General features: G+C 38.8%; 1 protein-coding gene across 1 annotated transcript in view; it reads left to right on the top strand.

Annotated features, from left to right (window-relative positions):
* MAMDC2 (MAM domain containing 2) overlaps positions 1-15,546 on the top strand; it is a 93,240-nt gene that overhangs the window by 70,949 nt on the left and 6,745 nt on the right. The window contains exon 7 of the mRNA XM_008570048.1: positions 12,275-12,534. Coding sequence (XP_008568270.1) covers positions 12,275-12,534 — 260 coding nt within the window. The remainder of the gene's footprint in view (positions 1-12,274; positions 12,535-15,546) is intronic.

The raw sequence follows: 15,546 nt of genomic DNA, 5'->3' as shown, positions 1-15,546 counted from the left end.
AAGATTCAGGAGTCTGACTAAAGTTTGGTCAAGAAAAGATTCTTTGTCAACTATCATATTAATAAAGTACTGTAATCGTCTTTTTTTTTTTTTATCACAGAAACTACTTTGGCAATCACCTAAAGATTTTTTTAAAAGTGGTGTATACAGTAAATGTAATGTTGTTTAGACAAATGTCACTGAAATTTCTCTTCAACAAGATATATTCTGAAATAAGAAAAATTTAATTGACTCAACAAGTTAACAACGGTTTATAGAATTTTAGGATGCTAGAGGCAGACAGGATCGTGTAGATCAACTAAGGCAACATACACATTTTAAATATTAAAACATTGAAACCCATTTAACGGAATTTGAATTATTATCTGTTTGGACCCTGGGAAAGCAATAGAAATCTCACCTGTGATAGATGTGCAAGTTAAACAATAATAAAATTACATTCAAAAAGAAGATCTCCTATTTCCTGCATTGCTGATTTATTGCATTTAGACCTAATGACCTTTGTGCTCGCTTCAGCAGCACATATAGTAAAATTAGACCTAACAACCTTTTCTATGGCTCCCTTTCAAATATAGACAATAAAATAAAGGCAGGATACAAAAATGGCAGAACTTCCTATCCTGTACATTAGTAAAGTAATAGACTCAAAATCTGGACCAGTAACACCATATCTTTCTCCTTGATGAGTACATGGTATTCGTTTGCTATTGGTGGCCACAGAACCCTTTTTGAATGAATACAGTGCACTCTGGGACTTTCAGAGGATACACATGTGCCTGTAGATTGAATTCTACATTTTCACTTTCCATCCTTAAAGCTTGTCGATCTATACTTGGAAAAACACTTATAGAGAGAAAAAGAAAAGGGAGAGTCATGCAAAGCTATTTTACAGACAACTGAGTTAGATGGTCAGTCAATATAGGTCTGTTAAACAAAAAGAGAAGCTCAGAAAAGTTACACTATAAATATGTCAGTTTATTATATTTGTATCAGGAGTAATACATCATCATATGTAGCAATTCCAAGGGAGCTATAGTTCCCAGCTTACTAACTAATGATGCAATAAACCTTTCCAAATTTTAGGGTATAGCATGGTGTAGTCTAGTGGAACTAGACCAACCAATGAGCTGCTTCTGCCACTTGCTGCCCACATAACCTCGGAATGGCTTCATAACTTCTCTGAGCCTCAGTTCCCTCATATGTGAAATAATGATAACAATTGATGCCCCACTGTTATGGTTTGTATGTGTTCCCACCAAAATTTAGGTGTTGAAACTTAATAGTCATGTGATAGGTTTAATAGGTGGGGCCTTTAAGAAGTGATCGGGCCATGAGGGCTTCTCCTCTTGAATGGGATTAAGGCCTTTATAAAAGAGGCTTCATACAGCATTGGGCTCACTTGCCCTTCTGCATTCTGGAGTGTGAGGTCACAGTGTCCCTCCCCTCCAGAGAATGCAGCCCTCACCAGACAACCAAACCTGCCAGTGCCTTGACCTTGGACTTCTCACCCTCCAGACCTATGAGAAATAAATTTCTGTTCTTTGTAAATTGCCCACTCTCAAGTATTCTGTTATAGCAGCACAAACAGACTAAGACGCCTATTAATCTCTTTATGTTGCTCTAATGAGTAACTGAGATTATATTTGTGGAAAAAACTTGATAATACATAAGCTCCACTGAAATAAATGCTATTATTATTTTTACAATTAGTGAATCTTTTTCAAAATCTGATGTTTATGTCTGAGATACTTTCCTGGACTCGTTTTGTGTCATTTGTGCTCTTATGAAATAGAAAATCATCGCCTGTGACTACAAGTAAAATGACTTGTAGTAGAAACCACCAACAGATTTGATAGAAAGCTTAAACCAGTGTTCGCAATTGCACTACATTAATCATGGGGTAATTCAAGTGGTAAGTGTGTGAATATCTTTTAATTTGGTAGCAATATCCATGTATAAGAAAAATATATAACTAGTACATCAAAATCATTAATCACAGATTTATAGCTAGCTGTCTGTTCTTATACTAATATGAAGTTCCCTATTTGAATAAATGTTTAATTACTTAGATAAGTAATTAAATGGAATCTATTTAAAGAAAAATATTAAATGATTAACAGTACAGATAGTATGTCCATAGGCCAAAAAAAAAATATCATGAAGGTGGTATTTGTATGACTAAAGTTTGGGAAACACTTGTAGAACAAGCCTTTCTAGTAGAACAACAACAAAGACTATATATATAGAGAGAGAGAGAGAGTATATATATATATATATATAGAGAGAGAGAGAGAGAGAGAGTATATATATATATATATAGAGAGAGAGAGAGAGAGAGAGAGAGAGAGTCTCACAATTTGGCTCCTATTTAATAAAATAATAAAGGCATTTGTGCCAGATGGATACATATGTATCGAGGTGGGATGGACTCTGTAAGATTGCTCTATCCATTTCCTGCCACCATCTACTACACTTGTTCTGTCCTGGCTACTCAAAAAGTTTTCTGACACAGATCCTACTTACAGTTTTCCTTCCTTAGCTGTGGTTTTATTTTCCATGGTTTCAGTTATCTGCTGTGAACCATGGTCAAAAATATTACATTGAAAGTTTTAGAAATAAACAATTCATAAGTTTTAAATTGCATGCTGATCTGAGCAGTGTGATGAAATCTCATGCCATCCTACCTGGCACGTGAATCATCCCTTTGTCCAGCATCCCCATGCTGAAGACTGTCTTCACCCGCTAGGCACTTACTTGATGACAGATTGGCTGTAGTGGGAGAGCAGTGCTTGTGTTCAAGTCACCCTTATTTTACTTAATAATGGCCCCAAAGCACAAGAGGAGTGGTGCTGGCAATTCGGATATGCCAAAGAGAAGCAGTAAAGTGCTTCCTTTAAGTGAAAAGGTGGAAATTCTTGACTTAATAAGAAAAGGAAAAAAGTATGCTGAAGTTGCTAAGATTTACAGCAAGAAAGAATCTCCTACCCGTGAAATCGTAAAGAAGGAAAAAAGATATTCATGCTGGTTTTGCTGTCGCACATCTAACTGCAAAAGTTACAGCCACAGTGTGTGATAAGTGCTTAGTAAAGATGGAAAAGACATTACATTTATTAAGTAATTGAAAGATGAACAGAAATGTGTTCTGATTGATGACAATGTGTTGTGCTGAAAACATAAAGCCTATAGGAAGACTTTGGCAAGGGAACCCCTGATACACGTGACCAAGCCATTTACTGCAAGTGAGGGATTGTCACACAGATTCAGGAATAGGTTTGGACGGAAAAATATAAAAATTACTGGAGAGGCTGCTTCTGCCAGTGAAGAAGCTGCGACCACATTTTCAGCAGAGTTGAAGAAGTTAAGGAGAACAGACACCATTTGAAGCAAGTCTTCAACTGTGATGAAACTGGCTCTTCTGGAGGAAGATGCCCAGTGGAACCCACATTCATAAAAAGTACAAAGAAAGCATCAGGGCACAAAACGTGGAAGGACAGATTAACTGTGGTACCATGTGACAATGTGGCAGGGCGTATGATAAAGCCAGCAGTAGTGTACAGAACGAGGAATTCACACTCTCTCAAATGCAAAAACAAAAATTATCTGCTCATGTTCTGACAACATGATTAGAAAGCATGGGTGACAGCCACCCTGTTTACAGATTGGATCCACCAATAGTTCATCACAGAAGTGAAAAATACTTGGGAGAGGAAGGGTCCTATTAACAATAGACAATGCACCTGGCCATCCTAAATCTGTTTGCTATGAAAATGAAAATGTCAAGGTCATATTTTTACCTCTAAATAAAACCTCATTGCTTCAACCCCTTGACCACAGCATCAATGGTTTGTGAAGGCCATATGCACCTGCCCAGTATTTGATAGCGTTTGGTCAGCAATTGATACAGACCCTAATCTGAACATAATGCGGTGCTGAAAATCATTCACTATTGCTGACCCAGTAACATTCATCAGAGCAGCAATGGATGAATTAGAACGAGAAACTGTACATGCCTGCTGCAGTAACTTATGGAGTGAAGTTGTGAATGATTTTAAAGGCTTCTCAGCGATCGATGGTGAAGTTAGGAAAATCATTCATGCAGCAAGACAAGTTGATGGAGAAGGATTTGCCGACATGATTGAAGAAGTGGAGGAACATACTGAAGGCATTGAGACGTGTTGATAAATGAGGAATTGGAAGAACTCGTTGACAGGAAGAGGAAGATGAAGAAGAAACTGAAGTAGAACTGGCAGTGTGGACATCCCCCAAATCTGCTGAAGTATTTCAAGTTGCACAGACATTAAAGGACGAAATTATGGAATACGATCCTCAGATGGAAAACAGCGTAAAAGTCACCCATATGATCACCGAAGGATTACAGCCTCTGCAGCAACAATTTGATGAGTTAAAAAGAAAGAGGCAACAACTTCTGATTACACTGTTCTTCCAAAATATTTCTGGGGGATAAAAAAGCCCTTCAACTATCAAGGATCCCCAACTACCACCGTCATCTGCTCCTGACATCCAAGCATCGACAACATCCTGGCTCAGTGATCCAGGATCACCCAAAGCAGATGATCCCCTTTCTGTCGTATCATGAGAAGGTCAATAGTAGCCTGATGCTACCTCACCATGCCTGCGTCATTCACTCTGCATCTCCTCACGTAGGCATTGTATCCCCTCACATCATCACCAGAAGAAAGGTGAGTACAGTTCAATATTTTAAGAGAGAGAGAGAGCACATTCACATAACTTTTGTTATCGTGTATTATCTTAATGGTTCTATTTTATTATTGTTGTTGTTAACCTCTTATTGTGACTAATTTATTAAATTTATTAAATTTTATCATAGGTATGTGTGTATAGGAAAAAACATAGTCAATATAGTGTTCGGTACTATCTGCAGTTTCAGGTACTATCTCCAGTTTCCACTGGGAGTCTTGGAAGGCATCCTCCACAGATAAGGACGACTGTATTTACAGTAGAGACAAGTGTTAACAACTTTCCAAAGGTTTTATTGGCTATTGCAATTTTGTTAACATTCATATGATGCCTGTTTTCAGAATTCTTTGTAAACATTTGTTTTAGTTGACCTGGAGTTTACAGGGATTTTGTAGCCACATGGTAGAGGAATAAATAAATCAACAGATAATTATCCAGTTTGGTGAGAAAATGCCTTCAGCTGGAACATTTCCTAGCCCACTGAGTCCCCCAGTAAATAAGTTAAAAGTCTTTAGGTTCTCCCTCCCCTGTCCCACTACATCCCAGAAATGTAGCTCCACATCATTTTCTTAATTTCCAGAGAAAGAGACACCATCACTTTTTTTTGTGGTACAGTTCAGTGTTTAAATAAATCTTCCTTATTTCTGGTAATTAAATTCTCTTACAATTACTAGATAAAGGTGGAAGTCTTCATTTTCAAGAACACTCCCTTCTTGTGTGATTGAGATAGCAGTAATACATTAAAATACCAAGCAATGAAATTTAGTTATATAAATGTGCTGCTAGACAAAAGAAAATCAAAACTGTATTTAATGTGTTAGTTATGTAGCTGAAATGTAATAACAATCTATTTCTAATCCTTGTCTTTTAAGAATTTTGGTAGTTGATGTTCAGACATGTAACAATGCTACCCAACTACTTTTTAGCTACCTGAGGAATTAGCTGCAGATTATTAATTATTAAATCTCCAATGTCCTTCGATCTTTCCATAACATATTTTATCATGTTAGTTTCTGATATTGCCAGATCCTACTTACACAGAGAAGGCTTCTGACAAGCTTTTTAAAAAACATTGTGGTAAAACATAGGTAACATAAAATTTATCATGTTAACCATTTTAAATGTATAATTCAGTGGCAGTACATACATTCACATTATTGTGCAGCCATCACCACCACCCATTTCCTGAACTTTTTTCATTTTCCCAAACTGAACCTCCATACCTATTACACAGTGACTCCTCAGTTATGACAAGCTTTTAAAATCGTTTAAAGTATAGTGAAGAGCAATTTGAGAAAGACACCTTCAGCAGGTGTTTTCCCCAAAGTATTGATGTCTTTTTTCCCCTGATTGCTAGGAATTGTCCTCCATGGTCAACAGTTACAAAGTTACAGTCAGACAGGAAGAGTAAGTTCTGGTGTGCTTTTACACAGTAGGGTGACTATAGCTGATAATAATGTACTGTGTATTTCAAGATAGCTAAAAGAGAGGATTTAAATGTTATCACCATAAAGAAATGGTAAAAGGATATGCTAATTACCCTGATTTGAGTATTATACAATGTATTCATGCATTAAAACATCACACTGTACCCCATATATATGTACAATTATTATGTGTTAATTATAAATAAAATAAAACTTAAAAAAAATCCTCTTCCAGCTTAATGACTGCAGCTAGCTGTTCATTCCACCCGGCCTATTCACACAGGCCGTTTGGGCTCCTCCCAGCTCTGTAAAAGAGAGCCACGAGACTGGGGAACAGCTGCTTCACAGTTCAGAATTACAGATCTGGGGTGTCTGTGTGTCTCAACACATCACAGTTGCTGTGCAGAGAACAGATGGACCCTGATCTCCCAGTAGATCCATTGGAACTCCCGTTTTGAATGTTAAACAATGACCCACAGAGAGAAAGTAATTTTTCTCCAGTTAATAATCCCTTCCATAGGCTGGAATCCTTCATGTGCAGGAATACGTGACCAGTCTGAAGCTTCAGTGCTGGGGCTTCCTGGCTCCCATCCAGAGTTTTTGTTTGCTGAGACAGACATAGCTTGAAGCTATAATGTGGCAAAACTTGTCAACATGCAGGCCTTTTCTCTGCTTTCCAAATTCACATGAGGCAGACTGGCTCTCCATGAAACTCTGATCTTTTCTGGGGAAAGGAAATGTCTAATGTTAAGTCAAAGAAAAAAAAAAAAACTCACAAAAACAAAACCTGTAATCAATCAAGAGGAATAGTTGGTTTGTGCATCAGAGGGGCAAATTCTGATCAGTTGACAAATTTGTTAAAATTATTTTTAGATGTAGACGTTGGTCTAGATTGCTCTGAAATTGGTATTGTATTATGGAATATACATGTGTGCTTAAAAAACAAACTATATCCCAAAGGATATTTGCAAAGGCCAAAATTATCCAAGAAAAGTGGATTGGTGTCAGTGCCCCAGAAAGGCATTCACGTTCCCTGGATGTTTCTCCTGTTTTCCAAAAGCAGCGCAATTACACAGGTCAAATGGCATAGGAGATTTCCTTCTGTACATCATGGAATTAAACACAAAGATCTCTGGAACTGGAAACCTTGGTTAATAGCTTCAGCCTGGTACCTGAGGCCCAGAGGTGCATGAACTGACAGTATAGTAGACTTCAGGAGTTACATCTGTGGAGGTGTGTCTGGTGCAAAAAAACAGAAGATGGATGGAGGAGGTGGTGCAGCCATCCCTGATTTAGTTAGAGCCCCGCTTTGTCTGGTAGAGCCTCTTTCAAGGCAAAATGAATTAGTGACTTGCATCCATGAAAGAGAGAAATTAGTCGAATGATCCTGGAGGCGATTAAGGGTTTTCCTTTCCTCCAGGACCTCAGAGTAATCCTGGCCAAGACTCATATTTTTACCACTAGGAATATACAACTATCACCATGAAAGGAAGTTCTGAGGTCATCTCTTATTCATGATAAATCTGTTGCTTCCTCTCTTTTCTGAAAAGACTTTTATGTTTCAGGGCCCTAATAGTCTATACTTTCCAGTTCCCCAGTGACAGCATCTTTCAGAGGACTCTTTCCCCCACCTCACTTGAGAATTTCATTTATAGCTAAGGTCCTTATCTAGGATTCAAGAGGACCTTTTGAGAGCTCCGAAGACAGGTGCAAAATTTTTTTTCTTTGATTTTTTTCTTGTTGGCTTAAAAGTTATTTTTTGGAGGAAATGTTATTAAAGTTAAACATGTATTAAGGAATCGTTTCAGTCCACTGTGCCACTAACTTAAATATAGGATAACATGGGATTCTTTTGTACATAATTAGGTGATATATCCACTCATTTTCATCCCTTAACCTTATTTTTCATGGAATTAAACATGTCATTTTATTAGGATTATATATATATGTATTTGTTTACATTGAGCCTAGCTTAAGTTAGAAGATGTTAAAGAAAAGCAAGCACAATAAAGTTCCTTTCATTGCTGAATATGCAAAAACCGCAGAGCTTCTTGTGTAGCAATTTTCTTGTCAGTGAAAGAATGAAGATAACTAAGTTAAAGAATTATCTTATGTGTGTTAATTTAAAAATACATCGCCCCATGCCAGCCACCAAAAAAAAATAATAATAATAAAATAATAAAATAATGGTGTGGAACTAGTTTGGGAACATTTGCTTTGATAAGACTTCAATTTTATCAAAACTTGGATTTGTTCTAGTTTTCCCTTGGAACGTCCTAGTCAAATGCATATCTTATTGCCAAGAATCTCACATTTGGAGTGACCTTGGCAGAGCCATGTGCTTTAGAAATTGTCAAGCTGGTTTGTGGCTTAGAGCTGTGGAAGAAAATGCATTCATCCATCCATTCAACAAATAGTTATTCAGCATCTACTGTGTTCCAAATACTGTTCTAGGACTTGGGGACATGGCAGTGAACTAAACAAACAAAAGATCCCTGCATTTGTGCACTCTAGAGGGAAGAGACAAACATAAAAAAATAAGAAAATTATATAATATGTTGAGGTGATTAAATGTGATAGAAAACATAATAAATTAGGGCATAGGACAAGAGGACTGTCAGGACAGGAGAACTGCAGTCTGAAATAGCATAGTCAGAATAGGTCTATCAGAAAAGTTAACAACTGAGCAAAGACTTAAAGGTGATAAGAGAGCAAGATCTGAGAGTATCTGGAAGAAGAGCCAGAATCAGCACATGCAAAGACCCTGAGGTGACAGCATACCTATCTTATTCCAGGAAAAGCATAGAGGCCAGTGTGGCCAAGCAACACAGAGTAAAGAGAAAGGTAGTAAGACAGGAAGGTAGCAGAAATCAGAGAGGTAAGAGAATGATTGGGAGATTGTATAGGGCCCTACAGACGATGGTAAGGATTTCAGCTTTTACTTCAAAATACTGAGCCAGTGGAAGATTTTGAGCAGAAGAGTGGTATGATTTTTGCTTTTGTTTTAGAAGGATAATATGGATACTGTGTTGAGATTAGATTGTAGGGGACAAGGATAGAAGCAGACAGACTAGTTAGGAAGCTGTTGCATTAATCCAGGTGGGAAATGATAGAAGCCCGGACCACGGTATTAGCAGTGGAGACAGTGAAAAGGGAAGCAACTGGATTCTGCATGTATGAGGGCACTTCAAAACATTCGTGGAAAAATAGAATTAGAAGATAATACCTATTTTTCCATGAACTTTTTGAAGTACCCTCATATTTTGAAGGTAGAGCCAACAGGAATTCCTGACATCCTGGGTGTGCAGAGTGAGAGAAGTTTGGGACCTGGACAACTGGACATTTCATCCATTGTAGGCTGTTAGGAGTTTAGTCTTGAACATGGTCAGTATGAGGTGACTATTTGACAATAAGTGGAGATGTCCATTAGGCAGTTTGAATAAACCAGTCTAGATTTCAGACAATTTAAATTTGGGATATGATAACATATATGGTATTTAAAGCCCTGAAACAAGATGAGATCACCAAGGGAGTAAGTAGGAATAGAAACGTTCAAAACTGGACCTTGGGGCACTCAGAAGTCAAGAAGTCAGGGAAGAGGGTGAACCAGTGAAGGAGTGACCAGTGAGGTAGGAGAGAAGGCAGGACAGCACATGCACAGTGTCCTGCAAGCCAAGGTAAGAAAGTAATTCTAGGGGTTGGGCGTGATCTGCTATGTCCAATGCTACTGATGGGACAAAAAATGATACGGAGTGAAGCTGACTTTTGGATTTAGTAATGAGGATGTCATTAGTGAGCACTCCAGAAACACTGACATTTTTTTCCTTAATACTTTAAAGCAGACCATGGGGAAATTGGCAGCTATGCCATTTCCCTTTAGCATGCATCTGAATGAAATTACTGCTAATGAAAGGAAAAATTAAAATTGACTGGACGTCAAATGTGACATGCCAGGCCAGAGGCACTGCCACAATTTTAATTTTTATTTGAACCAAATAGCCTTCTAATTAAAATTTACTTTTGAGGAGGGCTAAAATGTGTGGAGTCCTTAGACTACCTGAAGGATGTCTGATTTCTTTTTGCTCACTGCAGACTGGGGATCCATGTCTAGCATGGCTTGATTACAGGCAGCCTGAAGTGAAAGACACAGAACTCTGGCCTGATTCTGCTTCTCTGGGGCAGCATCATTCCTCAGGATATGAATAGTTGACAGAGGCCATATCCCATGACTCTGATAGCCCAGTTTTGCAGGGTGTAAACTTCACTGCGTAGAACACTGGGGAAGGGATTGCACAGTGCACACAATTTAAAACCAATGACAATTTCTCCCACCCTTTTAATAATTTTGTGGGACTTCTCAGATTTGTATTTGTGGAAATAGGAGGAAAAGAAAGGAGGAGTGCCTTGAAGGGGCATAGGTGAGACCTCCAGCCAGTTCTGGTTGGGATATTTCAATTGCCATATTTTGGGAAATGATTGGAATTCGATGATTAAACTTCAAACTATTTTTGAAAATGCCCTAGAAACCATTTTATTTGCATCTATTATTTGGTATCTCTTTCCTTTTTCCCTCAATTTGGCCCTTAATTTCTGCCTGAAATAATGAGAGAGGTGATGCTTTATAAAGATTGTTTTTTACATCATATATGTAAAAAAGAAATCAATATTTCCAAATGTTTTAGTTCACTCAGGATGCCATAACAAAATATTATGGACTGAGTGTCTTAAACAACAGAAATTTATTTCTTACAGTTCTGGAGTCCAGAAAGCCCAAGATCAAGGTGCCAGCTGATTTGGTTCCTGATGAGGGCTCTCTTCTTGGCTTGCAGACAGCGACCATCTTGCTTGGTGCGCCCGTGGCCTTTCCTTGGCACGCATGCTCATGGAGGGAGAGGACAAGCTCTCTGATGTCTCTTCTTATAAGGGCATTAATCCCATCATAAGGGCCCCATCTTTATGACCATATCTAATCCTAATTATCTTCCAAAGGCCTCATTTTCAAATATTATCACACTGGGGTTAGGGCTTCCACATATGTATTTTGGGGGGACAAAAAATTTGGTCCAAACACAAACAGAACACCAAACAAGGTAATAAAATCTCATGCAAACATTTTTTGTGTGTATTTTTTCATGTAGAAGAGAGCTAAACTTTTCATCAAATGAGCAAAGGTTAAGAACTACTAATGTAGAGTTCAGGGCTTTTAAAAATGGGCTTCAGGTGCACAGCATGGATTACTCTAGAAAAGAGCTCTTGCATTGCTATTTATATCTAGCCTTATTTCAGTGACATGATGATAATTGTTTAATATCAACTGGCTCTCTTTGGGGAGAGAATGCAGATTTGTAGACATGTCGATTTCTGTGGTGCATACACTCCCATCCTGGCCCATTTCATGCTACCAGTGTGTTGTTACTTGGAGCTGGGAAAGGACTGGCTCCAGCACCTCATTGCCTTATTTACATGCAGACTAATCCTGTTTCTGCCAGAAACCAGCAAATTAAAAAATAATAATAATAAAAATGAGAAAAGGAAATTGGGAAGGCAGTTTTAAAATGTTATAGAATCTTTTTCAAGACTAAAAAAAGTGACACAAAAAATTTTAGGAAGTGGGTAGAACAGGAAACCAATATTTGAATATGCATTACCTGCCAGCATATGTCCCACATTATCGAATTCTCACAACTCTGTAGCACAGGTATTATCAACCCTTAATTCATTAGATCATGATCATCTAGACAACAAATGTGAGAGTCAAAATTTGAACCCAGATCTACCTGACTTACCATGCTTTCTCCCCTGATCGAATGTCTAGAACTTCAGAATATCATCCACGAGTTAGTAAGATAAATTCTGATGTGTTAATCATCACATCAGAGGCATAATTCTGGTATGTTACTTAACTCCTGTATATTAAACCAAATTATAAATCACTAAATTAAAAAAACATTTTGATAGTTTAATTTTTGTAGCATATTCTCCTTGGATTATACATATTCTCCAAAATTATAAAATCCTCTCTCAGTACACTATGTGGCCAAGTCATTCATGTTTCCTGGAACACTATGAGTGAATAAAACATTCTTCGTGTCCTTTTTCACAATACCTGCTTTTGCTTTGCTCTCAAGGCTACTACATGTACATCGAGGCCTCCCACATGGTGTATGGACAAAAAGCACACCTGTTGTCCGGGTCGCTGCGAGGCGTCCCCGGAAAACACTGCTTGACCTTCTTCTACCACATGTATGGGGCAGGAACTGGCCTGCTGAGTGTTTATGTGAAAAAGGAAGAAAATGGTGAAGAGTCGCTCTTATGGAAGAGAAGAGGAGAACAGAGCATCTCCTGGCTGCGGGCACTGATCGAGTACAGCTGTGAGAGGCAGCACCAGGTAGGCCGAGCCAGGAGCGGAGAGTGGTGGAAACGCCTGTGTGTGCTTCTGATGTGCTTGCTTGCTCTTGCTACTTCGGGGAATACTTTGTTCTTTTTCAGGATCATAAATAAAGGCAGGCTTAGTTTAAGAGTAAACATAATTAGTCTGTATATTGATTAAATCTGAGCAGCGAATGGGAAATGAGACGAGGAGAGAAACTTGGGGTATTCGTGCACAAAGTGATTTTTTGCAATTCGATGATGAAAGTGCATCTAGGAAGATTATGGGTGTCCAGTATATTTCTATGTGTTCTGCAAGTCTTCAGAACAAAATTGTCCTTTCTCCTAGATATGGTATTACCTAATTAGTTGTTGCAGCTGCATCTTTTACTCATCATTACCCACATGCACGTAAGGGCTTCTGTTTTCAACTTCTGTTTAACAGTGTGTATGGTCCAGAGTAAGTTTTTTAAGCCTTTGCCTCCATCACTGCATTGATTCAGAAGAATTTGAGAGTCTTGATCCTAAGTCCTAGGTCTCCCCCTGGGTCCCCTTATGTGCTATAAAAAAGTATAGAAGACCTAGATCCCAGGTGATCATGATCATAATGGAATCTGGACAGCAATTGGAAAGATCCTTTTAAATTCCAACAGGTGGGGCTGAGCAGCCAATGTAGTCTAGAGAACAGCAGCTGCCTTCTGATGGCCACCGACTTCTTCTGCCTACCTTGAGCTAAAGCTCCAGAAAGCTCTGGGAAAAGATAACCTTCAGAGATTCCTGACTGTTCTTAAAATTGCTCTGTAGAATTCTCAGTCATGACCTCCAACTAACAGCCAGCTTCCTTTTTATACTGGCTTCTGGCTGATAACCTCCTGGATCAGCAGTCCTTAATTTTAACCCCTGGCTGCCTGGTCTGAGACCAGATCTTCCTGCGAAGAGGTATCCAAAATAAGGGCTTTATTTTGCACCACTCACAATCAAAAATAATTTTCTCCAGATTGCAGAACCTCAGGTGGCTAGGTTGTAGTGCCATCTAGAGTGCTACATTGTTAAAGAGCAAATGACAAAGAGAAGATGTGCCATTATCCAGGAAGGGTGCATTATCTCAGCATGGATAAACTGTCTAGAAAATTAGTAAAGAATATCAGAAATTCCCAGGAATGATTTTGATAGTAATTTAATGCCTGATTACAGAACAAAAGTGGATCGCTCAGGAACTTAGTAATATAAATAATTATCATTCAGAGTTGATGGATTATTTTTGTTAGGCTATTAGGACACTCATACTACTACCCTATTAAAATGGTTCTGAAAGTGGTCCAGATACCAGCAGAATCAGCAATACCTGAAATGCAAATTCACCTGAAATGCAATTTCTCAGACCCCACCTCAGAACTACTGAATCAGAAATTCTGGGGGTTTCTGGGATCCCAGAAATCTGTCTTAATAAGCCCTCCAGGTGATTCTAATGCATACTAAAGATGGAGAATCTCTATGCTAGACTAAATAAATCTAAGTCTTTGGGAGTGGTGCCTGAACATTGATATTTTTTAAAACTCCCACGTGTTGCTTTGCCTCCCATGGATTTGTCACCCCCTTTCCCCTGGGTGACAGAGCCACCAAAGATTACACAAAACCCATCTCTTCTGAGCAGTGAGAAGCCCCGAAAAGGGGTTAATATCCCAGAACCCTCAAGATAGAGGAATTCCTTCCATTTGGGAAATTAACCACGAATTGGGGTTCTCTTCCTGCATTTATTCTCCAGACCAGGAAGTTACAGGAAGAGAACATAGGTGGGATTTTTGCTAAGTATAGTTTAACAAGTTTAACAATAGATGCTGGTAACATTCAGTAAGACAGGCAAGGTGACATTTCATAATGCAATTTTCAAGAAGTTAAGTTGATCCACCAACAAAAGCTTGATCTTAGCAAACATTCTCTTCTTACAGCAATTTCCTAGTATCTTTACATATCAATCAGTAACCCGTCTGTCTTTGAGCCACCAACCTTGCTGTGTTACAATTCTTTATCTTACAACAGAGACTATAGCCTGGGGAAAATTCCCTGTCCTTTGCAAGGTCAATATTTGAAACTGCGAGGCTTTGGTAAACCAGGGCCTGTGAAGTACATTTGCTTTATGGATATTCCACACCCACGTGATGCTGACACACAAGTGCTCTAAGATTTGAGTTCTGGGGAACAGGTGACTTCTCAGCATCCAAGCCCTGGGGGTCAGGCATAAGGCCTTGCACATACCAGACTTGCTGGTAACTGGTCTGGAATGTTTTTGGATGCAGAGTAACAAGGCATCTGGGGTGGCATCTTGGGATGTTCAAGTTCAAAGGGTACCGAATGGCCCTCGAGATTTTTGGCTTACATTCCGGAAGAAAGACTCCAGACTTTACCCTTTGGCTTTAGAATGGAGCAGATATGATCTTCTCCTCTGGATTTAGTGATTCCCTCAGGAATCCCAAACTACAGGAAGACTGGGCTGAACTAGTTGCTCCAAAACACTATAGTGTCTGACACAATGTAGACACATTCATGCACACAATGATGAGCCATCTTCTATGTGCCAGTGTAGTGGATTGAATTATATCCCCCCCAAACTCTTTGAAGCTTGACTTGTGTCCCCCAGGTTCTATGTATTAGAAACTTAGCCCCCACTGTGACTGTTAAGAGGGCGGGAAATCCTATTATGGAAATTGAAAGGTGGGGCCTTGAAGAGGTGATTGGATTGTAGGAACATGCAGTAGTGAATAGATTAATAATGGTGGTCAGGGGCATGGTTCTGAGGGCATTAAAGGAAGAGGAGAGTCTGTCTTTCTCTCTGCTCTCTCTGCTTCTACCATCTTGCAAAGTGAGACCCCTGGGTCACTGTCACCACCACCAGATGGACTTTGGACTTCCCAGCCTCAGAAACTGTAAGCAATAATTTTGTTTTCTTTATAAATCACCCAGTTCTACATATTTTATTATAAGCAACAAAAATGGACTAATACAGCCAGGCATTCATAGTACTAAGAGCTTT

The sequence above is a fragment of the Galeopterus variegatus genome, unplaced genomic scaffold (assembly GCF_000696425.1).
Source record: "Galeopterus variegatus unplaced genomic scaffold, G_variegatus-3.0.2 Scaffold565, whole genome shotgun sequence".
NCBI lineage: Eukaryota > Metazoa > Chordata > Mammalia > Dermoptera > Cynocephalidae > Galeopterus > Galeopterus variegatus.
This window is presented reverse-complemented; position numbering and strand designations above follow the sequence as displayed.